The 27540-nt window shown below is 45.8% G+C and overlaps 1 protein-coding gene, 1 long non-coding RNA gene and 1 pseudogene across 2 annotated transcripts; 2 read left to right on the top strand and 1 right to left on the bottom strand.

Moving 5' to 3' along the window:
* Positions 1-1669: 1669 nt before the first annotated feature.
* LOC120684884 lies at positions 1670-4878 on the bottom strand (annotated as a pseudogene).
* A 1005-nt stretch (positions 4879-5883) lies between these two features.
* On the top strand, positions 5884-6715 carry LOC120686388 (triphosphate tunnel metalloenzyme 3-like). Its single transcript, XM_039968587.1, has one exon. The coding sequence runs from the start codon at positions 6301-6303 to the stop codon at positions 6619-6621; it is 321 nt and encodes a 106-aa protein (XP_039824521.1). The 5' UTR covers positions 5884-6300; the 3' UTR covers positions 6622-6715.
* A 1941-nt stretch (positions 6716-8656) lies between these two features.
* On the top strand, positions 8657-9206 carry LOC120685933. The gene is made up of 2 exons (XR_005679887.1): positions 8657-8962; positions 9046-9206. It is a non-coding gene; the product is annotated as an uncharacterized LOC120685933 (long non-coding RNA).
* Positions 9207-27540: the final 18334 nt, after the last annotated feature.

Below are 27540 nucleotides of genomic sequence, written 5' to 3' on the forward strand. Positions count from 1 at the left end.
ATTTTGGAGAGCCAACTAGCAACACACACACACACATCTTCACAATTTGGCATGATTCTGTTGGAGTTGATCTCCATGGGCCCGATTCAAAGGTCGGGCCGGACCCCTTGAACACGCCCTGATCGGGGCGTCCAGCCCATATGGCTGGTGGGGCCCCATCGCCCGCGCTATATAGAACGGGAGAGAGGCCGGGGCACAGAACGCAAGGTTCACCGCCGCCACAACCCTCTCCGACATCCCTACCGATCTAGGGTTAGCGCGAGACCGACAGGAAGCGCCACCGCGTCTGCCCATCTCCGCCGCTGTATCCGCACCTCGCCGCCATCGGAGCCATGGCGCACCAGAGCTCTCTGTCTCTCTTTCTTGTATTAGATTAGGGATGAACTACTTGTATATCTACTCAGAAGTTGTACCTCTACCCAATTTGTATGCCTAGTAAAAATCTTGTACAGAAACCTTGAACCTATGAATTTCTACAGATTCAACCCTAGCCCTAATTGCCATTAGTTATTGAGCTAATCTACAAAATCAAGACACCCACCACATTCCTCTTAGTCAATTTGCTCAATTTTAGCATACTGAATGAACTATAGTTTGAATCCACACCTCCACCTAAAGGAAAATTAAAAAAAAATCATGACTAAGCAAAAGAAAAAGTACCATGATATTATCTACACTGCCAATCAGCTACTCGAATACTAGTAGGTCCAAATTAAGTGCCGTGAAGCATATCTACTAATCTACATATAGGTCAAACCAAATCAAGTCCTTAGATTGTTGAGTCTGCATAGAAGCAATTAAGAAACTTGCTACCATGCTGCAGGTGGTGTACCCGTGATGGTGGCCCTGGTGGCGTTCGCCTGCATCTACCGGTCCGGCGTCTGCTGCCAGTGATGCCCACCTCCACATCGGGCAGCCGTGGCGCATGCCCACGCCGTGTGTCCGAGTGGGAGCGAGCTCTGCCCGTCGCCGCCGTTCTGGTCGAGTGGGAGCAAGCTCGAGGGCGCCAATATCGATCTAGAACACCTAGACGGGCTGCGGGGCCGTGAATGTCGATCTGGACTGCCAAGACGATTATTACCGGCGGTCATTAGAAAAAACATTGGGTAAAATCATATTTCTATGAGAGGTTACGAAAACAAACCGCGAGTAAAATTCATTGCCGTTTTCTACCAGTGGTTTGAATATAGAACCTACTGTAAACATATCATTTCTAAAGGCTTGTATTTTGAACCTACGGCAGAAGTAAAACATTTGTACAGTCACAAAGGTCAAACCGCAAGCAAGAATTATTTTTGAACCGTCATTGATTTCATCATTTGTAGTAGTGAATTTGTTAATCTTGTATAAGCGTATCAAATCAAGAGAAGTAAAAGGATATGAGCGCAAGATGGGATTCCGACAGCATGCGCGTTCCCCTGATGAAGTTTCCAACTATGTTTATTAACTGACGAACCATTCATTTATTTTATTGGGAACCCGGAGTAAATAAAACAAGTAGAACTCTTGAGTCAACCATACATAATTACAGATACAGTAGCATACCACTGCATGCATCCACATGCGAGTATGCGACGAGATGAAGTTTCCTTTGGGTCGTAGCCAGCCTGCCAGGCTGCCACCACTACGGCAAATTTTTCAGAGCGCGAATCTCAATTGATTGGGAATACGTCAGGCTGGTGCAGCGGGGGATCACATCGGCTGATGGGCGTACTTGCTCATCTCTTCCACCAACCTATCCATAGCAGGGCCAGGCAGGCTGATGGGCACGGCAATACCGTCCTCCCCATTGGCGTTCTTGGATGCTAAGAGGAAGCTCGCCCGAGAGGGAGATCTGGCGGAGACAACTTCTGCTGGCCCCGCATACACCGGCTTGCCCCATCCAAAGTCGAGCTCATGAAACCTGACCTTGGTTTCGTCCAACAGAATATACGTGCCCGCGGTGAATGGCGGAATTCGCCCCCTGCGCAGCACGATGAGGTCGGTCATTGACAGCATGTGCTCCATGTCCACCTGGTTTTTCGCCTTCCTCACCAGCTCAACAGCATAGCTCAGGGGGTTCGTGCAGAGCTCCCCTGCCGTCGATACGGCGGCCGGGGTTGCGAACGCGTTTCCGTAGTAGCCAATGGGGATGCCGGCCGCGGCGGTGTTGCGGCCGCGGGCGTTGACGATCACCATCAGCTGCATCACCTCGTCGGGGTCCGGGGCCAATGCCATCGTGCGGAACTTCCATATCCAGCCCGCGATGGTGTCCAACTTTGTGGCACGCTTCTGAAGGTGCGGCGGGAGCTGGGCTCGAATAGAAGCGATCTCTCGGGGACCAAAGAAAAATGAGTGGAGCCGGTGCGTCGCGTTAGCAAAGGGAAGCATGATACTGCTAGGCTTGGTGTCAGTGTCCAACTTGTCGTGGACCAGCGCCGGCTGTTGCTTGCGGCCCTCCAGCACCTCCCGTTTCCACACCGGCAGAACTGACGGAGACTGCGCACCCCGCGCAAGCTCTGCCACGGCACCCAAGAACTGCGTCAGCCCAACTCCGTCAGCCATGGTGTGGTTCAGTCGGACCCCAAGGATGAATCCTCCACAGGCGAGTCGCGTCACCTGCACACCAGGCATTTAATGGCCAGATTTCCACTGAAGTTTGATGTGCTGCTGCTACTCGACAGAATTATGAATTTCACAAATTCTATATGTTTTGCTTACCGACTAATTAAAGACCGGTTCAATTGTATTGAAAGAAAGATGAGCTTTTTCAGAAGTTACCTGGACGAGCAGGAGGGGAGTGTTGAGGATGGCAGAACAGCCGGGGACGTCAAAGATGAGCTCCTTGAGGCCCTGGAAGGGCGGTAGTACGGGATAACCAAAGTGCTCAAGGCCAACATCCAAAGTGCTCAAGGCCAACATCAGCGTCGGCCTCGATGAACAAAACCCCCTCACCGGTGCAGTCGACGGCATGCTTCCATCCATCGTACTCTCGGACCCGTCCAGCGAACGGGTAGTAGGGCACAAGGGCTTTGGCAAGAGCCTCCCGTATAACCCGCACGGGATCCTTGCTGCCCATGGATTCATTCCTCCGGTAGAACTGGATGATGGAGATTTGGACCCTTACAAGACCATTTTGATCGATATCAGAGAGATGCTTCAGCTCACGAGGCGTAGGGGCTGCCGGCGCCAACAACACCGCCGGTCGCCTGCACACCGTGAACTTGGGCGTCGCTGAAGAGCTTGCTATGTTCCTGCGGTTGCAAAATACCACGAGAGATTGATTTTCCGTGAGTGTTGTTATGGATGTGTTTGGTTGTTGGCTAGAGCTACCCTGCCTAGCAAACTGAGTCTGGTCAGCTCAAGACTGGGTTCACAGATGATGCTATAAGGTCATACTTGGTTGCATAACTTATAGTATGGCCTGGACTATGTATGTGTTGTGTTTAGTTGGCTGGATACAGTGATATAATAACCTTGGAGTAAATCGAAGTTAAAGTTACCCCACCACCAGATGCACCTCCCCTACATTGGAAAATTGAAAAAAGAAAGGAATGCAGGCAGTTCGATTGACACGCACGACAACGGAATCCACCACCACCCCCAATTGCCCCAATACTGAGTTTACAGTTAACCGTAACTCCAGCAACTTATGGTCGATTCGTTTCCTTCCCCTTCCCCCGTTTCTCCTTCCTTTCCTTCCCATTCCTCTCGACAGATCGGGATCCCGACCATAAGTTGCTGCCGCCGCCGGCACGCCTCCCCGCTGCCGCGCTCCCCTCCCTCCCCTGAGCCGGCTCCCATTCCTCGCTGAAGCCGCCGCGCCTCCCCCGCGGCCGGCGTCACCGCTGTCGCTGGACCGTCTCCAAGGGACGCCGCGCACTCCCCCGCCGGCGGCGCTGCTGGATCCGCCTTCCTTGGGCCGCCGCGCGCTCCCCCGTCGCCCGCCGCTGTGAGATCCTGCCTCCGCTGAGCCACCGCGCGCTCACCCGCCGCCGGATCCACCTCCGTGCGCTGTGCAATGGGGATGCGCGGCGCGGTGGGCCGCCGACGGGGATGCGGTGTCACGGGCCGGCGGCGTCGGTGGGGGAGGTAGTTTTTTTTATATAACAAATTTTTTTACCGACCAAAATTTTACCCAAACATTTTTTTTCTTTTTGATTTTGATGCAATTTTTTTATTCTAATCATTTTTTGTTTTCGGATGTAAAATTTTTTTACCAATTTTTTTCTATTCTGGATGCAAAATTTTTCTTTACAAAGTTTCTCAATTTTTGTCTCTTAAATTTTTGTCTCTAATTTTTTCTCGTCAAAAATTTTTCTCTCTCCAAAATTTCTCTTAGAAATATTTCTAAAATCAAAAAACGACAAAAAAATTACTAAAAAAGAAAAAAACACGGTCGGGAGATCCACTATAGGGAGGCCCTACGGTCGACCGTAAACTAGCAGACCCACCAATTGCCCTGTTGAGGAGCATCAGCTGGTTTTGCATCTCCATCCATATCAGAAATGAGACGTCCTCCACCAATCAAACAATCGATGAAAATTTTCAGTACATGATGTGTAAGAAATCTGAGTACACGAGCATGAGGAGAATAAGACTAGATTGGACGATTGGGATTGCATGGTAAGCTCACCTCGCGCACAGGAGGGTGGATTGCCGGGACAAGCCGGTGCGGATGTGAGGGGACACGGCCGCGGCCGCGGCCCGGAGGGTGCTGAAGCCAGTGGCTAGCAGAGGGCGCTGAAGTGTGCGGGCGGTGGAGGCGCGGAGCTCCCCGGCGTGAGACCCAGATGGAGGCACGCCGCCGAGCGGAGGGACGAGTGGCCAAGCAGAGGCACGCAACCGAGCTCCGCCACCGCCTAGATCCGCAAGCCAGGTTCGGATCCTCTCTCGCATTGCTGGATCCTGGCTTAGGAGCTAGTACAGAGAACCAGACGTATCTAACCTACGTACCGCTAGCCTGTCCAAGCCTGTTAGCCCAGGCTACCAAACAGACACTATATATATACTAAGCGTAACAACAGATGGTATAAGCTTGCAAGGGGAAAACGTTGACTACAAATAAATCATTGAATTGATAAATTGGCGAGGCGTAAAAAATGAGCCATGCACTGCGCGTTTCACATTGAATAGTAGGTAAACCTCTCGATGTCAGATGGCCACTTGTCTTCGTCATCACAAATTAGTTGCCGGTCAGCCAAATGCTATTGGCACTGCCCAAATATATTAGTAGAATTTGGTGGTCCCAACCTTAAAACTATGAACTAGTCTATATATCAAAATTGTTAATAGCTGCTGCCTGGTGCTCGCACCACCGCACTTCGCGGGTACAGCAGGGACGCGTGTCGATCAGCGCACGCCCCGGCTGTTTTGCTAAAAAACACTTACGCTTTATTGAAATTACAGAGTAGTCCAACTCATCCGACCGGAACAGTAAAGATGCTAGATTATTTTGCGTATAGATCCTCTCTGTAAAATTTATTTCAATGTGAAGAAGAGAAAAGTCGAGAGTTCTTGTCGTTTTTACAAAAAACGGCCCGAATGACGTTTTGCGGAAACCCCCCTCCTTCAATCCAAACCCTACTACCCCTCTCTCCCTCTCTTCTTCTCCCCTCTCCTCTCCCTGCCACCGCCGCCGCTCTCCCTGCTCGCCTGCGCCCGCGCATGCACCTCCGCCTCCCCTCCCCATCTTGCTCTCCGCCGCTGCATCGTCTCCCCGGCCGCCTCACCAGCTCGGCCCCCAGCCTCTGCCTCCCCGGCCCTCACCTCCCCTCCCCCTCCCACCTCTACCTACACGCGGCCCCAGCTCGGCTACAGGGCCTCCCGCGCTAGATCTCGCGAGGCCGTGCTCGGCGCGGCCGCCGGCGACCCCCCCACCCCCACCCCCCGGCGCGGAGGCCCTGGCCGGGCTCAGTCACGGCACCAGAGGCCTTGGCAGGCTCGGCCCGCCAGATCTCGCGCGGGCGGGGGCAGGAGCTGCGGTGGCACGGCGGGCGGCTGCGAGAGAGGCGTGCGCCTAGAGGGAGCAGCAGCGACCGGAGTTGCAGAGCTGAGTCCCTCCCTTCGCTCTCCTACCTGCCTCCCCCTTCCCTTCAACCTCTTCGCCTTCCTCCATCACCCCTCTCCACCAGCGCTCCTCCTGCTCCCCACCACCGTCTCTTGCTCCCGCGGGATCCAGATTCGGTGCGGGGCGCGGCCTGGAGGGGGAGGAGGCGAGATCTGCGATGGCCTGGCAGTCCGAGAGCCGCGCGGCACCGCCGCACGACCCCTCGCTGTGGCCATCTCTACAACCCCGATGACCGTGCGCCTCTCCGGGCGATGCTTGCGCTCAAGCGCCACCCGCGCGTCGAAGCCAACGTCAGCCGCATCGAGGAGGTCGAGGAGCCGCTCGACCCCGCCCTCGCCCTCGCCTGCGCCAACGATCCTGCGGGACTCAGCGGGGTTGACTCCCCGATTGTCCACCTTGTCACCAGCGAGGATGGCGTCGGAGAGGATGCCGCGCCCTTCATCTGCATCGGCGGGTTCCGACAGATGCGCGCCGTCTACGAGCTCGAAGATGGCAGCCTCGTGCTGGAGTTCGATGAGACGCGGTTCAACTTCGGGACCAGCTACAAGCTCGAGTGCGATGGCCTAGCCTGACCGGGGCAAGGAGGTGCTGGAGCGCCTTCTCACGGTCGCCGCCGTGCTGTTGTTCGCTAGGGGCGTGCGGAAGATGGAGAGGGCACTGCCGGCTGCGACACTGTGGCCGGCCCCCGGCGCCTAGGCTACAGGGGAGTGGCGGCACTAGTGCGGACCGCAACCCCCTTGTGAATCTCTCCACTCCTCTTCTCTCCTCTTCTAGATCCGGTGGCGGCGGGATCCCAGATTCGGTCCTGCGGCGCTAGGTTTCCTCCTCCCTCCCCACCCCGTCGCCGCGGCGCCCTCCCCTCCTTCCACCTTCCTCCCCTCCTTCCTCCCGTCTCCCTACAGCCTCGGCGGCGGTGACGGCGTGCCATGCCGCCCTTGGCTAGGCACTCGAGGGCCATGGCTTGGATAGCACCGAACACTAGCGCCTTGGAGTCCATGGACGGGGCCTCGCCATCGCTTGCACCTCAGGGTCCACGTCCGGGTCCTCTCCGTCGCCTTCCACACCTCGAACCCTTTCCCCAACTGGTTACTGCTTTCATTTCTCTACTGTTATTTGATTGCTCTATTTCTCTACTGATTACTTCATGGATGTGTGTGCTGCCATTTGTATTCCATGTTTCCACCTATTTGTAGGCAACTAGCAATGATAAGAACTAGCAGAACTTGCTATTAAAACATATCACTATCTCTGAAATGCTTGTGGGTTTCTGTACTATAAATATGGTAGCGACTGTGTTGATAATCTTTGATCATCTCTGTGTTGGATTATTGGTTTGATCTGTAGGAATAGGCATCATAAATGCATAAGCCATGGAGATTACTCATGCTTCTGTCTACTCTTTGAATATCTTCCTATGAATAACAGCAACATAAATAAAGCATATCTTCAGTCTGTTTTCTTGTAGTGTGTGTGCTATACCATTTTTTCCTTGACTAGATGAATCCTTTCTAAATCACATTTTGGCTGTTAATTTTTCTAGATGTATAATTTATCTGTCAGTTTTTTCTAGATCATTTGTTGGTGGCTGGTAAGTTGTAAATCATTGTCTATCTTCATACCTCTGATTTCGGCCTAGTCGGATAAATACCTGATGGATATTGTTAAAATGTGCAGTAACATTCTTTGATTTTCAGTGGCAGCTTTGCCTAGCAACAGCTTGGTTTTTCTCTTTGATTTTCAGTGGCAAACAACGACATGCATATTCAGTTATGCTTGCAAAGGGTAACCAGCGTGGGATGTGCTCAGATTTCGATTGGCTAATAACTAGCAAATAATTCCTAGTAGTGCTTCTGATTAGCCGTCATCGTTGTGCTCTAGTCAGGCCCATTATTGTTTATCTTAGAATCGTGCTATGCTGACATGTTACCTTGTGACGGTTGGATATGTGTCGAATATGTATACAGTTCGGTTACGACTGGAGTTGAGTTGTAATATGGTAGGACTAGGGACAGAGTTTGGGTCGTACTTTGTATCCCTTGGGCCCATAAATATGAGGGCACTACCGTGTAACCGTGAGACGACTTGGCGGCTGGTGTGGGCGGCAGCGTGGCCGCGGTGGTGCCCGGATGCCGGTGTAGCTGCTGTTTATGGGGAGGAGCGCCCGTAGCCATGCCTCGAGGATGTAGGCACATCGCCGAACCTCGTTAAAAAACATCGTGCATCGGTGTCGTTCTCGTTCGTGTGATCTTGTGATCTGGTTTTGTGTTCTTGGAGTTATCGCTTCCGCGCAATTATTCTAACAAGTGGTACCAGAGCCAGATCCAGGGAGAAGATCTACAAGGAGGCGCGATGAGCATTTTCCACACTGCGCAAGGTCGCACAAGCTGTCCGGGAGGGACAAGGCGTAAGGTGGAGCATGGCGGCGATCGACGACTCGATCGGTGGTGTTGGACACTTCGGGCGGGTGACTCGAACCGTTCAATGAGCTGCAATCAACAGAGATGCATTCAGACGTGAAGATCGGGTTGATAGCGGCTGGTGGCTGCTGTTCGATGGGGGCAGGTCAGACTTGATGGCCAGGTTCGACGGTGCGGCTGGAAGAGGTTCGACGGTGCGGCTGGAAGACGTCGTGGATGAAGACGGCGGCTTCGGCTCGCGATCAGATTGAAAGTTGGTCGATCGTGATCGGGGTGGTCGTTGCAGACTCAAGCTGGAGCAGCAACGATGATGGTGAAAATCATGGTGGACTTAGATATGTTAATGGATACGGTTTGTTTCAGGTTGCGTGATTGCGAAGTTGCAGGCGGCGGCCTTGGGCGAAACGTGCTGCAGCTGCAGGCGTGCGTGGTAAGGAGTCATTACGGGCCGATGAAGATCAGGCAAGGAGAAAATTGCACGCTTGCATGCATGGATGTACGTTTGGTGCATGAGAGAGAAATCATGTGTCAGGTAATTATGATGTATGCAAGTTGATTGAGTACTCCCGTTGATTACAGGAAACCGGCCAGAATTGGGACTCCGACTTCGTGTAGAAATTGGCCACCTGGTGGGCCCCACAGTGCATGGCTTGCCAATTGGTGGATGTGTGCGTCTGGGAAAGGAAAAAAACAAAAGGAATCCCTGCGTACAAGGAAATAGGCCAATCGCGGGTCTCTTATTGGTGCATGACTAGTTCTATGCGGAGTGGAGGCGTCCGTGAGTCACGGGAAAAACAAAAAAAAAAAGTCCTGCCAAACCACTACTACAAAACAGGCCTTTGTTCCTGGCCATTTGTCTTGGCAGCCTTTGGGCCCGGGACAATAGGTGGCTTTTGTCCCGGGTCCAACGGCTAGCCGGGCCAGCGGGGGGACGGGGGCCTTTTGTCCCGGTTGGAGACACCAACCGGGACAAAATGGGAGCCTTTTGTCCCGGTTGGTGGTTCCAACCGGGACAAAAGGCCCGCGTAGCCTTTTGTCCCGGTTGGAACCATCAACCGGGACAAAAGGCTCCCATTTTGTCCCGGTTGGTGTCTCCAACCGGGACAAAAGGCCTTGCGCCCCTTATCCCCTTCCCTCTCCCCCCGCCCGAGCCATTCAGCTCACTTGTTTTCTTGCTGTTCTTGGCTCGGGATAGAGGAGTTCTTGCTCATTTCTTCACCACATTTGTGAAGATCTTTGATTCCCCGTCCATCCATCTGCTCTAAAGGTTTGGGGCTTGTTTTTCTCTTCTTCCTTGGCTTGTATAGCTCATTTCATACTTTAGAAATAGAGAAAATGTGTAGCTAGCTCATTTCTTGGACATTTAGCTAGCTAGATTGCATATGTAGGTGTAATTTTCTTTTAGATTTAGATGAGTATATGGATAGTAGAAATTTTTAGAATGAGTGTAGATACTTCACGTGATGTACTTGTATATATGACCATATTGTGGATAGTTGATTTTTTTATTCGTGAATGAATTAATGAAATGAGTATATTATAGAATTTTTTGTATTATGAATGGATTATTTTGACACTCTAGTGATGTATTTAATCAGGCTCACATTGAAACCATCTAGAAGCTAAAAAAATCTTTATTTCGAAACAAGTATACGTCGTTAATCTCCATCCAACGGTGATGGCACTACCTTTCAGGGATACACGATGCGCTATAAGGACGTCGCAAATCGGTTGGTCGCATCACCAGCACTTCCGATTGATAAGAAGACAGCATTTGACGCAGTCAGCATGCCCGTTGTTGTACTGAGAGCATATCAACGAGCATGCTGCATGTGCCAAGTGCTGTGCCTATTAATCGTAAATGTTGGTGCTGCGACTAACCGATTGGTGACATCCTTGTACCGCACCGTGTCCCCCCGAAAGGCAGTGTCATCACCGCAGGGTTGAGGTTACTAACATATACATTTTCAGAAATAAAGGTTTATTTTTCTTCTAGAGGGTTTCTGGATATTGAAAAGAGTGTACTCCTGGAACTGAAGGGTGTCAAAGCAATTAGAAGTTATAGAGATTTCTTTCAATTAATTAGAGATTTCTTGAGGATTAATGATACATTTCGTCTTTTTTATATAATTTCATTGTTATTTGCAAGAGTTATTAATCTGATCATTGTAATTGTAATAGTAAATAATTTTTGCTTTGTAATGGTAAGAATTTATAATTTTGTGGAAAATAAAGGTATTTTTCAGTAAAATATGGCTTTAGCAGCTGGAGGGAGTGGCGCCGGTGGGGGTGATCGTTGTCCTTCTGGAGAGAAGGGCACAACTCGAGTAGGTCGTCGGTCCAAAAAACCTAGTGCTTTTCATAGGGCAGCGCTCCGTTATTTGGAAAAAGAATATATAGAATGCATGGCAAGGGACGAGGAACCTCCGTTTGATCTTGAGGATTTATTGCGGCGTTACGGTTTGTCACCACCAAACTCGGAGGTTTCAGCTCCGCCATCTTATTCTGCGCCAGCAAGAAATCCGTTAGAACATTCTGCGTTCCAACGCAAGGACGGTTGAAAACCTATGTGTTGTTGACCGAATTTTTAAATTTCATGTATAGTACTCCTTTGTTAAGTTCTGTAATGGATTAAGTACCCTTTTTAATTAATCAAGATGTATGATGGATATTGCATATCTTTTAATTATTCATGTTATGTTACATTTAGTTTAATTTAGGTTTGATATATTTTATTTATTCGATACGTGTAAAGAATTCAAATCGATTTATTTAAAATGCAGATGGACCGGCAATGGATGTACAATGCTGACCGACGTTCGAAAGAATTCATTGATGGCCTGCATTATTTTTTGTCTGTGGCTGAGGCAAACAAGCAGAATGGTTTTATGTGCTGCCTGTGTGTTCATTGCAACAATAACAAGGATTACTCATCTTCAAGAATCCTACACAGCCACATTTTCGCAAATGGTTTCATGAAAAAGTATGTTTGTTGGACGAAGTACGGAGAACAGGGGGTTACCATGGAAGACAATGAAGAAGAAGATTTTGACGACCACTTTCCCGGGAATGCTGGAATCGGTGCATTCGATGACGATATTCCCATGGAAGAGCCCGAAGTAGATGTAGCAGAAAATGATCCCAGCGACGATCTGGGGCAAGCATTGCACAATGTGCAGGCAGACTGTGAGAGTGAAACGGAGAGGTTGAAGTTCCAGAAGTTGTTAGAGGACCACCATAAGTTGTTGTACCCAGATTGTCAAAATGGATTTAAGAAACTTGGCACCACCTTGGAGTTGCTGCAATGGAAGGCGACAAATGGTGTATCCGACAAGGGATTTGGTGAATTACTCAACTTGTTAAAAAAATGCTTCCTAAGGACAATGAATTGCCTGCCACAACGTATGAAGCCAAACAACTTGTTTGCCCTTTGGGACTGGAAGTGCAAAAGATACATGCATGCCCCAACGACTGCATCCTCTACCGAGGCGAGTACGAGAATTTGGATGCATGTCCCGTATGCAGTGCATTGCGTTACAAGATTAGAAAAGATGATCCTGGAGATGTCGAGGGGGAGCCTCCCCGGAAGAGAGTTCCTGCGAAGGTCATGTGGTATTTGCCTATAATACCACGTTTGAAGCGTCTGTTTAGAAATAAAGATAATGCTAAGTTGATGCGATGGCACAAAGAGGAACGCAAGAAAGACTCGATGTTGAGACACCCCGCTGATGGGTCGCAGTGGAGAAAAATAGATAGAACGTACCCTAAATTTGATTTGGATGCGAGAAACATAAGGTTCGGTTTGAGTACGGATGGCATGAATCCTTTTGGTGAGATGAGCAGTGGTCATAGCACTTGGCCTGTGACTCTTTGTCTGTACAATCTTCCACCATGGCTCTGCATGAAACGAAAGTTCATCATGATGCCAGTGCTTATCCCGGGTCCAAAGCAGCCCGGAAATGACATTGATGTGTACCTAAGACCATTGGTCGAAGAACATTTATTGCTCTGGGGCGATGAAGGTGTACGGATGTGGGATGAATACAAACAGGAAAACTTCAACCTACGAGCATTGCTGTTCGTAACGATCAATGACTGGCCTGCTCTTAGTAACTTGTCAGGACATTCGAACAAGGGATACAAAGCATGCACACACTGTTTAGATGATACCGATAATATATGGTTGACTCACTGTAAGAAGGTTGTATACATGGGTCATCGTCGGTTTCTTCCCATCAGGCATGCGGTACGACAGAAGGGCAAGCATTTCAAAGGCCAAGCGGACCACCGAACAAAACCGATGCACCGTAGTGGTAAAGACATCTTCAACATGGTAAAAGATCTAGAAGTTGTTTTTGGAAAGGGATCTGGTAGCCAACCTGTTCCGAACGAAAACAGAATGGCGCCCATGTGGAAGAAGAAATCTATATTTTGGGAGCTACCATATTGGGAAGTCTTAGATGTTCGTCATGCAATTGATGTGATGCACCTCACGAAGAATTTTTGCGTCAACCTGATAGCATTCTTGGGAGTGTACGGAAAGACAAAAGATACAGTAGAAGCACGTCAAGAATTGCAACGTATGGAAGAACGAGATGCCTTACATCCACAACAGCGAGATAATGGACGACAATACTTAAGTTCTGCCAGCTATACTCTTAGCAAGGAAGAGAAAGAAACCATGTTTGACTGCTTGAGCAGTATAAAGGTTCCATCTGGATACTCATCCAATATAAAAGGAATCTTAAATTTGGCAGAGAAGAAATTTACAAATCTCAAGTCCCATGACTGCCATGTGCTTATGACCGAACTTCTTCCGGTTGTGCTGCGGGGGATTCTGCCTGATAACGTCCGGTTAACCATCGTGAAGATATGTGCCTTCCTCAACGCAGTTTCTCAAAAGATAATTGACCCAGAGAATTTGATAAAGCTGCAAAACGATGTGGTGCAATGTCTTGTTGGCTTTGAGCTGATATTTCCACCATCTTTCTTCAACATCATGACACATCTTCTAGTGCACCTTGTCAAAGAGGTTGATATTCTCGGACCAGTATTTCTACACAACATGTTCCCATTCGAAAGGTTCATGGGGGTACTCAAGAAATGTGTTCGTAATAGAGCTCGTCCAGAAGGAAGCATCGCCAGTGCCTACGGAACTGAGGAGGTCATTGACTTTTGTGTTGACTTTATTGATGACCTTAAACCGATTGGAGTCCCTGAATCGCGATATGAGGGGAGACTAACTGGAAAGGGTACATTAGGAAAGAAATCTTATGTCTGCACAGATGATTTCTCATTCAAGAAAGCGCATTATACGCTTCTTCAACAATCATCCTTGGTTGACCCATATATCGAGGAACACAAGAAAATTCTGCTCTCCAATTTCCCGGAAAAGTCTGAGGCATGGATTACACGTGAGCACATGAACACTTTCTGCAGCTGGTTGCGGAAGCATCTAATGCATAACATGGATATAAGTGAACAACTGTTCTTATTGGCTAGGGGACTATCTTGGAATATCTTAACATACCAAGGGTACGAGATAAATGGAAACACATTTTATACGATAGCCCAAGATAAAAAGAGTACCAACCAAAACAGCGGTGTTCGTATGGATTCCACGGACAATAATGGAAAAAAAGACACATATTACGGCTACATTGAAGAGATATGGGAGCTAGATTACGGTCCCAATTTCAAGGTGCCTCTATTTCGTTGCCAATGGGTTAAGCTATCTGGAGGAGGGGTAACAAAAGATGAGTATGGGATGACAATAGTTGATCTCAACAATCTTGGGTATAGAGACGAGCCATTTGTCCTAGCCCAGGATGTCGCTCAGGTTTTCTACATTAAGGACATGTCCAGCAAGCCAAAGAAGGGGATCAACAAGCAAAAGGATGAGCCTAAGCGACACATAGTTCTATCAGGAAAGAGAAACATCGTTGGAGTGGAGGACAAGACAGACTTTTCAGAAGAATATAATAATTTTGTTGCCATTCCACCTTTCGAAGTAAATGCTGATCCATGCATCCTGCTAGCCAATGATGATGCTCCATACTTGCGCCGTGATCATAATCAAGGGACATTTGTGAAGAGAAAGTCTGTTACCGCTAATCCTTCATGTACTTGAATCATTTTATATTATTGTATAAAAACATAATCGCAATTCGAATACTTTTATTATATATGTACTGTACAATTATACTTTATGTGTTATTTATATTATTTTATATATTTTTCACTTAATTACTAGACTCAATTATAATTTTCATTCAATAATGGATTACTCAACTAATTTTATTTATTTCATGAAATTACATTCACATTAACACACTATACTCTCTCACTAACACACACTATCTCTCAAACTCACACACTACTCATTAATATCATGAAATTGCTTAATTTTATCTAAAATTCACTTTTTAAACGTTAATATCGTGATAGAATCCACTTTCTATCGAAAAGCAACAGTTTGAAAAAAAATTTCACCTAATATATTTTTGCATGGTCAAAATAACAAATATGATTTCAAAAAAGTTAGATATTTCATTGACCCAATCACTTGAATGAAAATTAATTATTTTTGTTGCGTGTATCAAGTTTATATAGAGATAAGAAATTTTGTTCCATAATTTTTGGAATCATAATTTTATTAACTGAATTAACAGATGAAAGCCAATTTTAAAAGAGAAGTAAAAAAGAAACAAAAACAAACATAACATTAGGCGGGAACGAGGGAAAACGGGCCCCTTTTGTCCCGGGTGGTAGATCCACCCGGGACTAAAGGTGGGCCGCGGGCTGGGAATTTTCCCGGCCCGCCCAAAAACCCCTTTTGTCCCGGGTGAAGCCACCACCCGGGACAAAAGGTCCTTTTGTCCCGGGTGGTGGCTTCACCCGGGACAAAAGGGGGGGCCTTTTGTCCCGGGTGAAGCCACGACCCGGGACAAAAGGACCTTTTGTCCCGGGTCGTGGCTTCACCCGGGACAAAAGGCCCCCCCCATATATTTCCTTCCTCCTTCGCCCTTCTCCTAACACTTGGTTTCTCATCTCTGCGCCCGTCCTGCTCCCCCAACCGCGCGAGCCGAGCACCGCCGCCATCGACGTCGCCGCCGCGCAGAGCCCCGACCTCACGCCGCCGCCCAGAGCCACCGCCGCCGCCGTCCTGCTCCCCCCACCGCGCGAGCCGAGCACCGCCGCCATCGACGTCGCCGCCGCCCAGAGCCCGCCCCGACCTCACGCCGCCGCCCAGGGCCCGCCCCGACCTCACGCCGCCGCCAAGGTGCTCAAATTTAGTGCAAAGAAGTAGTAAAACTTTTGCATCGTTAAGGGAGTTAGAGGTTCAATTTCGGCACCTCATATTTTTGTACAACAATATTCTTATGCAAAAATTTTATTGTGATTTGAGCAAGATATTAAATTCGTGACGATTTCTACTTTCATTTTGTGATGTTTTCAGATGTTTGCCACAGAAACTGAGCCCAAACTAGAGTCCATATGGATTATTTGCAAATATATAATGAAAATTTATAAATTGTCATAGATCCTGTCTATTTATGGCAGTTTTCGTAAATTTCACCAAAAATCTATCATACATTTAAGGATTTCTTGTAGCAGTAGAAATGAGTTATTTTTTGATTCGCTCCTTAAAAAAAAAGGGTGTTCCTACAAATTATTTTTGTAGTAGTGATAAAAGGGTACACTAATAAGTCTTTAGATAGATGAAGTTTGAACAGGGGTGAAAAGACATATACTTAGGGTTTCACAAATTACTACAGAATATCAACAACGGTATTATGTAAAAAAATGAATAAATTAAAAGAGAGAAACAGTAAAGATATCAGCAGAAGCAGTGATTTGACGACTAAAGTACTAATTAACCCAGTAACGGAGACTAAAGAAATACAATTATTTTGTTGCAATTGGGTTCTCCAACGGAGAGTTAAAGAAGATGATTCCTTGTGTCGATTCACAAAGCAAATAGCCTTCTCTCAATCTTGAGGGGAATTTCAAAATAGCATCCGTACGAGATCAATACAAACACAGGTACATCATAAACTGGCCCAACTCAGCTGGCACATGCATGACTCTTCAACAAACGCGCACACAGGCAAACAATTCTTGTTTAGGCCCAGAGATTTGCTACGGCCCAATTACGGCACAGAGTCAAATTAAAACACACTGTAATACATTTGTTATACCTAAAAGGTAAAAGTAATGCAGCAGCCTGGTACATAAAAGATCGTCCTACTACGAGAGTCCCCTCAACACCTTCTCCATTCCATTGAACCCCAAAACCTCTCGCTACGTTGGGAAGCTCCTGCCTCTGTATAGTTCCCCAATGTTCTTTAATTTTTAGTTTTCAGAGTGTGTCGAGTGTTTGCAGCACTGAGATCGACATCGTCGACCAATTATGGCTCATTTTCAGTAGCTAGGAAGCTACACTCATGTAACTTTGGGACATGCTCATAATTTGAAATCATAATTTAGAGTTCATGTTATTTAGAGTGAAATCATAATTTGTTGTTAAGAGTGAAATCATAATTTGTTGTGTAAATAAAGGTATATTTACAAATTTTTAAATGTATGAATGTATGTATGTATGTATGTGTAAAGTGAGTTTAAATTTCTTTTAAATATTTCATGTATATTTCTTGAATTACTTAGTGAAATATTTCTCGACCTCATCCATCGATCGGTACTTAGTGAAATTATCGATAGAATATTTCAAGTTCATTTCTTGAATTACTTAGAGAATATTACTCGACCTCGTCCATCAATCGGTACTTAGTCAAGTTTTATTTGTATTCATATTTTAGTTACGATGGACCCGCGACACACAGACGCGGAAGACGAACAGTTCTTGTTGAATATGATTGGCGAAGGTCAAGGAGATGTCGCTGAACAAGCTGATGATGGCAGCAATACCGACATATATTTGAATATGTCCGGTGATGGAATTGAGGCACCATCTATTCAGGATGACGCTGCTGTTGAACAAAGTGCTAATGTACATATCACAACTATAATTATTTGTAGTGACAATCATATTTTCATCTGAATTTATATGAATACTATGAATGTTTTTTATAGCTGTCTGGATCATCATCGCAGCAGAAAAAGACGAAGCGAGGCCCAACAAAAAAACTGGAAGGGCAGTTCATTATAACGGAAGTTGGTCCAGATGGCGAACCGATCGCTCCAGAAGCTGCCGCCAAAAAATTCATAAGACAATCCGGATGTATTGTCAGGGACCACATCCCGATCAGCTTTAGGCTCTGGAAAGCTTCCAATCCAAGCGAGGAACGGGATGCGGTACCCGAAAAAGAAAAAGAATGGTGCTGGCGGGAGCTTAAGAAAAACTTCACGGTTCCAGCTGAATCCGAAGAGATATGCAAGCGCTGGACCCTGAGTAAGATGGCCGAACAACTGCGATCATTCAAGAAAATTTTGACGAAGAAATATATCAAGACCGGGACCACACCCGTATTTACCGGCGAGCTCGAAAAGCTCAGGGGTCACTGGGATGCATTTGTGGAATACAAGTCTTCAGAGCTTGGGCTTCAGAAGGTGCAGAAGGCCAAAGACAACGCCTCGAAGAAAGTGTACCATCACACTCTAGGCCAAGGAGGCTACAAGCTTGCAGTACCCAAATGGGAGAAGATGGAGCAGGATCTGCTTGACAGAGGCATCCGACCTGCGACCATGAACTGGCCTGAAAGGTCAAGGACCTGGTTTTATGGTCACGGGGGAAGCTTGGACCCATTGACTGGTGACTGCATCTATGGGTCAAACATCCAGCGAGCAGCCCAGAGACTACAGGAGGCCATACAAGCAGCGGCCGAGGGAACATTCCAGCCGGATAGAGAGAGGGACGAGCTGACTTACGCCCTTGGGAATCCAGAGCATCCGGGCCGCACAAGAGGCAAAGGCGTGGTTCCGTGGAAGTATGGGTTCAGGGATTACATTGATTCATATAGAAGCCGGCAAAGAAGAAAGAATGATGAGCGGGAGCACCTGCGAAGGCTAGAGGAACGGCTCATGTCACACGATCAAAGACTGGAGGAAGAGGTTCAACGCCAAGTGGCCGTAGCAATGAGCCAGCAACAGCAAGCGCAAACGTTGCCTCCAGAGCCTAGTGCCGCAGCCGATCACCTGTCTCAGCGGAAAAGCAGCTGCGCTTCTACAGACGTCGCCGCCGCCGAGCCCACGGGGATCCAGGCCGCAGTTGAAGCGTCGGCCCCGCAGCGATTTCCAGTGGATGAGATCACCCACCGGACACCTTGTGACCTGCAGACTGCCGTTAAGAACTTAATGTTCACTGTTGCGTACGGTATCGCCATGCCAACCGAACCAGGCGACGTGTACCACGGGCAGCAAATTCCGCCTAGATACACAAGAGTTGGCGTGGAGCAGGTGTGCCAGGGTTGGGAGACGCTCGAGCTTGATATTCCTGGAGGCGATGGGGAGAGGACACTAGCAGAAGCCATTCATGGCTACATCCTATGGGATAAGCGCTACATTGTCCTAAAGTCGGATGATCAAACACCAAGACCGGCATCTCCGCAAAACTCCCCAAGGGCAGCACTGTCTCGGCAAGGTTCACCGGCACATTCTCCATCACCATCATCTCATGCGCCGATGAACACTCAAGCGTCACCGTCGCCTCCATGGTCACCCCCTCCGCCGCCGGCAAAGAAGCAGAAACGGCCGCCGGCAAAGAAGGTAGCTGCACCGGCTAGGGAGCCTCCAAAGAAGAAGGAAAAGAAGAAGAAAACCAAGGAGGCTCCTATTAAACCCTGGGACATGAGCCTTGAAGAATGCGATCGGATAACTCAAGAAAGAGTTAAAGAGCACTTCAAGCTGAAGCCGAAGCCGGAGCCCGAGAAAGTCATAAATCCGATAGATTTGAAATTTTTAAGGGAATGTGCGAAGCAAATAAGAGAAAATTCATTCCGAGAGACCCCCCTTCAGACTACGAACGCACAATTATCAAAACTACTGAGAAAAAGAAGAGACAATCAAAGTCGTCGTCGTCCGACGTTCCACAGCTCGGAGCCCAAAAGAAACAATCAATAGAGCCTCTCGTAGTGGGACAGATGACGCAAGAACAAGACTTTGTTACATTTCTGAAAGAATCAAACCTGACGGCCGCTCAGATTGCAGGGGGAGAAGATATTCCAAAGGCCGATGTGGTAGTCAAATGGACGTTTGAGATCGGCAAAACTCTTGTACCCCCCGAAGTAGTGTTTGTGCTTCCAACGCAAATGTATAAGCTGCACCAGCACTACATGCGTGCGATGGCCGATTGCATCTTCATGCAGGGCGCAAAGATTAAAGATGACGATTTCTTACGGGGGGAGGCCATTATATGGATAAACTGGGAAGAAATTTACCAACTATTCCATCAGGAGGCCCTCGACATCTCTATGGTCGGCTTGTGGGTTCTGTAAGTATTTTACTCTCCTTACGTATTGTTTTGCATGATCTCAACATACTGATCTCTTGATTTATTCGGTATCATGTAGAATGGAGATACATACTTGCAGAAGAAAGGGATACTCTCACCTCGGCTTCATCGACCCAATTACTTGTAATTGGAGGCTTCTACGGGACAATCCCGATGACATATTCCAAAACTTGTTCAAGTACATAAGCGTTCAACACAACAAGCAAATGATATTGTTTCCTTACAACTTTGCGTGAGTGATTCCTTCCGTCTAACTCTTTCTATTCTATAATCGAATTGTTTAAACCTTAACTACCAAGAACTGCCTCCGTATAATCTTGCAGTGAACACTTTGTCCTAATTGTCATAATTCCCGAGAAGAGCCTACTCATGGTTATGGACTCATTGAGGAGACCTCCAGAACAATATGAAAATCTTCTTAACATGATGAAAAAGTAATTCTACCACTACTCCGTCCATGACCGATAATTTGAATCACTTTGTTACTTGACTATAATTGTTCTAATCATGCACAGGGTTTGGAAAGAATTCGCTAAAAATCATCCAGGCAAATTTGACAAGGAATTGAAGATCAAGACAGATTTTCCGGTACGCGCTTGGATGATTCGTTGCACGATTCATTAGTTTTATTATATATTCATGTAAATACCTGATAATTTCTTCTCTCTTAAAGTGTATGAGGCAGAAACCAGGCACTGTATTGTGCGCATACTATGTATGCGAGAACATCCATGGTCTGGTAGGTCCTCCAAAGGGCTGGACAGATTGGGAGGAGGAAGTAAGTAAAAAAACTTGTTAATATTTGAACTCGTATTTTAATTAGTCGAAATTAATTATCCCCTTTTTCCATAGGTCGGGGAGATGCGCGATAAACTCATACCGGAGGAAAAGATTATGGCGATTCAAGAACAATTCTCCGGATTTATTGTTGAGCAAGTCCTCGATCCAAAAGGCGAATTCTACTATGATGGAATATCTAATATTGACAATCACAGTAAATATGACAATATACGCGTATATATGTAATTAAGAACGAATATAACTATATAAATATATATGTGTGTCTATGTATTAAATTTCTATTTATGAGTATGTATGTATGTATTAAATTTCCAAAAGGCGAATTCTACTATGTAATTAAGAACGAATATACCTATGCAAATATGATGGAGTATGTATGTATTATATATATAAGCACTCCAATAATATATATATGTATATATATATTTATATAATATTGGTCCTAGACATTTTCATATGTAAAGGAATTCACATGTATAGATATGTGTATACATATATATATATAAGTGAATTAATTTATATATGAAAACTATCTAGGACAAATATTATATAAGTAACTATATATATATGTATATATTAGTGGAGATCATACACACTGAATTCCAATACATAAGTTTAATTGAAATGCAAAAGTATAATTGAAATAGAAAAAAAATTGAGAAAAGAAAAACATGAAAAAAAAGAGACCTTTAGTCCCGGTTGGTAACACCAACCGGGACAAAAGGGTGCGCCAGCCACGTGGGCGCTGGCTGCACCTTTTGTCCCGGTTGGTGTTACCAACCGGGACAAAAGGTCCTCTTTTGTCCCGGTTGCCACACCCGGGACAAAAGGGCACCCCCTTTTGTCCCGGACAGGCGTTCCCGGTTGGGAAACCGGGACAACAGAGGTTTCCCAACCGGGACAAATCAACGTTTTTGTAGTAGTGAACCAGGAAAAGGAAAGAGCGGCGGCAGGATGAGTCCAACTTGGACTTGTGCCGTGTTTCGTTTTATCCTCTATAAAACAGAGAGGAGCCCACGGGATTTTTCATCAGAAGGTAATCGAAGCTGTTCGTGGAAACCGAAGCTTGCGGCGGTGGACAGGCGAACAGCGGGCGGCGTTCGGAGGCTGGTCGGCGTTGTCGTGTGCGACGGCAAGGAGGTCGACAAGGCTTGAGAGCGGCGTGGCTGTGTAGGAGTACACGGCGGTGACAGCACGAGGAGGTCAGCACAGCACACGTAGGAGGTGGGTGCTGCAGGGTCGTGCGGGCGTCTATGGCGGGACGCAAGGGAAGAAGATCACGAGACGTGTTGGAGGTACGTGTTTTGTACAATACACATGTGTGATTGATTTTCGGCAATCTGTGGCAACAGACAGATGGCGTCGATGGCTTCCAAGTTTGAGGTGGCGAGGTTCGATGGCACCGGAAACTTCGGGCTATGGTAGATGAGTGTGAAGGATCTGTTGGCTCAGCAGGGTATCTCGAGGGCCCTCAGCGAGAAGAAGCCAGCGAAGGTAGATGATGATAAGTGGGAGGAGATGTAGGTGCAAACATATGCAACGATGAGGTTGTGTCTCGCTGATCAGATCATGTACCATGTCATGGATGAAAGCTCTCCTAAGAAGATTTGGGACAAGTTGGTCGAGTACCCTCTTCACCTAGCCAGCGCGATCCTTCTTGAAACCCTTCAGGAATTGTGCCCTGAAGTGCTCCTCGGTCCCCAGATATGCTTGTAGCTCCACCTCGGTGATGGAGCCCATCTTCTCTAGGTAGATTAGATCAGTTTTCAAGAACCAAGATCTTCATTCCTCAGCGGAGTTGCCAAAAATGTGTTGTCATAGAATCTGGCCAACACACAAGTGCACTAGAACGCACAGATCGCATATGATCATCCCAAACAGCCTCTCTGCACTGACCAGTCAGACCGGCTAAAGCGACCGAACAGACCGGTTCTTCAGGGAGAATTGCAAAAACCTAAAACAAGAGCTCGGGAGGGATCCCGTCATAGCTAATGGAGTTAGAATTGTCTAGAGGTCAGAACGCCACTAACAACACCCTCGAACATTGTGGAGATGCAACAAGAACAACACATGTGGTTGGAAAAGCTAGGGTTTGGAGGGTGAAAAGTAAAGGCAAGTTTTGATTGAATTGATTAGGATTAAAATCAATCCATCTTAGCCTTCATATAGCTAGGGAAGACGTACCCGTCCCGAGCCGGATTACAAAAAGGATTCCTAATTACAAAAAGGCCAGACCAGTCTAACCGGTCAACCTCGGTCTTTGCCAATTTTGGCCGTCAAAATCAACAGTATGCATGCCACAATACCTGCTAGGACCACCGTTGTAGTCTTTTGAGTCCTCCATATGTTAAGATCATATTTGTGTATACCGCAGGCGTTTTCAGGTTTCATGTTATAGCAGATAGATCTGCAATAGCTCGTAGACCTGTTGCATGCAGCATGTGAAAACAAAATTGAGCATCCAATTTAAATTCCAGTAGCATTCAAACATATTGAAAAATATAGAAAACATGCATCTTGTTTAAACACTTGAGTTCGTTTGGATGATATTTTTCTCAAATATATATATTTTTATGAAGTTGGAATACGTTTTTAATGAATTTGAAACAAATATCGAAAAAATGCTCTAAGTCTAGGATAAACTTTTCTCACTACAGGAGATAAGTTTTTATAGAAAAAATACCCTAGCATTTGCTGAAATAAAAATTCTTAGAGTGGAATCGGAATTACTACAGTGATACTAAAAATATATACCTAGATCAAATCTTCAAAACTCATGGAATAATAGAAAGCTTTGCGCATCTCGCCTCATTGTGATGAAGAACTATTGAACTGGAACAACATATTCGAGGGAACACTATCAAAAAGCTTGGATATATATATCTACCCATGAGTTTGACTGGACACTATACCGGACCGGCCCAGTCATGCGAACTAGATTGGACGTTGTTTGTTGACCAGGCAGCATCGGCAAACAAACAAATTTTTTTGAAGAAACAGGAGGGGATCTCCCCTACTGGTTATATTATATTAAAGGCAAAAAAGTTACAAGCAACTGGTAAAAAAACTAAAATTAAGAAACAAAAAAGGATAAGAAGAAAATTCAAGGGCTTCTAGCCATTCTAACATGGGCTCTTTATGTCCTGCTTTTGCTCTAAGAATAACTAGAGGAAATTCTTTCTTGAAAACCTGAAAGCATCTATGTGGTGTGGGCTGAATTCCTCTTAAGATTAAGTCATTTCTTTGCTTCCATAAGCTCCAACAGAAAATAATTATGACCTCCATGGAGAAGGGAAGGTTGATTTGCTCCTTAATTGCTTCCAAAACTTGCCAGGAAGTGTTTCCCATCAAAACAATGTTGATCTTGATCCAGCAGGCTAATGCAAAAGGGCAGTCAAAGAACAAGTGAAGAGGGTCTCGTCCATCCCCAGGTTACAACAGAAACATTAATACTAAGACAAAATCATATTCCTTTGTCTGAAAATCTCTCTGGTGCTGAGCCTATTATGAAGAAGCAGCCAGAAGAAAACCTTATGTTTGTTTTGGCAGGAGGACTTCCATAGCCATCGGAAAAGGGGATGAGTTGGCATATGTCCAGTTAAATGTGAATAGGCTTTAGATGTAGAGAAGAAAGGAGAGCTCCAGATATAGGACCAGATGTCCGTGTCATCAGTTGATATAAGAGTAATCAAATCTTGTGCAAGCTCAATCAGTTGATCAGTAGCCTGAGGAGATAGAGGAAGATGTAATAATTCTTCATAATCATCTGCATTTCGTGCCTCATAAAGGGTTATATCTCTATTGTTGACAAATGAAAACAGATGTGGCTAGTGAATCCGTGGCACTTTATTTAGCCATAAATCTTCCCAGAAAAGACAGGATTTTCCATCATGCACATGAACCATTGCTATCCCTTTAAAGGAGTCTAGCAGCTTTAAGATATCTTTCCACCAGAAAGAGCCTACCCTTTTAGTGGTTGTTGACAACTCACCAGAGCTGTAATGTCTTTCCCACACCAGATTTGCCCATGGTATGTCATGACTATTATAGAACTTATGCAGGTTTTCAGAAGTAATGCTTCATTTTGAGTATGAAGATTCAGAACCCCAAGGCCTCCTTCTTGTTTTGGCAAACAAACCAATTCCCAGGCTGCCATTGATGGTGTTCTATCATTGATATCTGCACCTCTCCAAAGGCTATGTTTTCTATATTTGTCCACTTGTTTGATGTTTTATGAAAGCTGAAGGTACTCATGAAGAACATGGGGAAAGAGGTGAAGATAGAGTTTGTGACCTCCAGTTTACCAACCTAAGATAAGAAAGATGATGTGAAAGCTAACCTTCATTCACATTTTGTTACTAATGGCAAGAAATCAATGACTTTACGCTTGGTCAGGCCTAGAGGCAGTCCCAAATATGTAAAAGGCAAAGAACCCACTACACATCCAAAGAGCTGACCAAGTAGTGTTATTCTATTTTCCTCCACATTGATTGGTACAGGCATTGATTTGGCATAGTTAACTTTCAGCCCTGTTGAGTTGGTGAATTCTCGCATAACATTCTTAAGAGCTGAAGTTTGTAATGGACAAGCTTCCATGATTACTAGAGTATCATCTGCATATTGTGATATCGGAAAGTCTTTCATGACAAACAGCTTACTGCCAGTAAAAGACTTTCGCATCGCCTTGCACGAAGCTTCCCACAACAAGAAGCACCGGCACAACTCAATGAGTTGCAGAGATGTACTGCAAGAGCATCATCATAGCAACAAGTTTGTTGCCTAGCTTAACAGGCCAAAACAGTGAAAGAGAGACATTACAGTTGAAACGCAGGAGCAAGCACAATCATAATAGGATCAAGGAAGGACACGATAATATTAGTTTATTTCATCTTTTACTTTCCTCTCCAGACATAGCTACAAAAAGTAATAAGTGATTTTCATATAAATTTGATAAGTCAACACTTCATTATTGTAAGTAGTAAGTGCTTATACCTTGGAGGTAAACGCTATTTGGATAGGTAGGGGACACCAAGAATCCCCAAAAAAGTTTGAATTTTGATGACCAGGAAGACATATTATACTCCCTCTAGTCTCTTTTTACATGTCGTAAGGTTTGTCCTAAGTCAAAGTTATTCAATTTTGATCAAATTTATTGAAAACTATGACAACATTTATACTCCCAAATATATGCATTCTCGAAATATATTCCATAATAGATTCAATGAAACAAAATTGGTATAGTAGATGCTATCATATTTTTTTATGAACTTTGTTACAGAACAAATTTGCCTTAAAACAAATCTAATACGATATATGTAAAACAATGGAGGTAGTAGAAAGCTAGTACTACTAATTGAATTAAAGAGATCGGTACCGTGGCACTGATTCGCTCCTCCCATAGTCTGATGGCCGCTTGTTGTTTGATGAGGACATGATACCTTCGGATACGACCATTGATTATAAGGTGAGCTCGTTCCAAATAAATTTGTCATGTGGATTTGAGAATAAATTACTACATAATAATTTAATTATTATTAGAAACCATGGAGATGATGAGGAGAACGTTGGGGAGGAGTTTGGAGGCATGGTGGACCAGCAATGGCAGCCAAGCGGAGTTGGAGGCCCAATCCAAGTCGAGTTCGAGTCTGCTTCGGAGTCCAGGAGCAGCCCGCACCAAAATCAACGCCCAGACCGCATACGGAATCCGTTTTGGATGCTCTTTATATGGATGGAAAGATAATTTCAAGGAACTTCCAATGGCACTGGTTTGAGGCCCAAATTCATTCGGAGTCGACAGGAATCGCCGAAACAATATGACATCCAGAATCTTTTCAGGGCGCTGTGCTGCCGTCTTTTGGGCTGTTGGCCCATGTACCATGTTGGCCCAACTGGTGGACGCCCCCTTGACCTCCACCAGCAACCCTAGGACCTACCTTAGGATATAAACTCAGTAGCCGCCGCCTTTTGGACGAGGGTTTTGTTTAGTTCTTGTGTTTTCCTTCGAGAAACAGAGATTGATTCGTTGTAACTGTGGCGACAAGTCCTTTTACAGTGATCCAGGGTCCCGTTCTTGATCTCCTTCACTGTGTCGATTAGTCCTTTGGAATCGAGTTTTCGAACCCCTCTTTGATTCGCTTCATTCATATTTGCAATATCAGATTGCGTGTACATTTTCTTACTTGTGTTCTTCGATTCGCTTGCAGAAAAAGTCTTCTCGGCGAGGTCAATCAAGTTGTGCTTGGTTGATAAACAACGGAGCAATGGTGTAATGGTTGCTTGACTTCGAATCGTGCTGATTAGAAGCCGGATCGCCAACGTCACACACTCCACCAATCGAATTTACCTCTACCTCTCGGAAGATCGGGCCTAGTCTACATCATTGTTAACATAAACAACACCAGCAAGTTTTTATCGAGCAGGTAATTAAGTCTAATTGTCTTGAAGACATCAAGGCATCAGCAACGGGTCAATAACAGATTATCCTTTAACTTTGTTCTTTTTTGTTGTTTTCTCCTGTCGATATGGTTAGAGTAGTACAGACCTCAGAAAAAATATAAGGACGTTTCCAGCTTAAAAAAATGTAAACCTGAAAGTATTGAATCTACTAGTATTGTTTTGTGCAAAATGGAAGCCGGATGTCTCACAAAATATATTGACTACAGAGACAAGAATAGACTTTTTCTCCAGCAAAAGTATCATAAAAATCTGATTATCAAAAGATCATCCAACTTTTGAAACCAGACAAATTTAATCCCTTGATTTGTTTCAAAGGTGGTTTTTAATTTTTTGAGAAATTAAAACAT

This window comes from Panicum virgatum, chromosome 8N, assembly GCF_016808335.1.
Source record: "Panicum virgatum strain AP13 chromosome 8N, P.virgatum_v5, whole genome shotgun sequence".
NCBI classification, from domain to species: Eukaryota; Viridiplantae; Streptophyta; class Magnoliopsida; order Poales; family Poaceae; genus Panicum; species Panicum virgatum.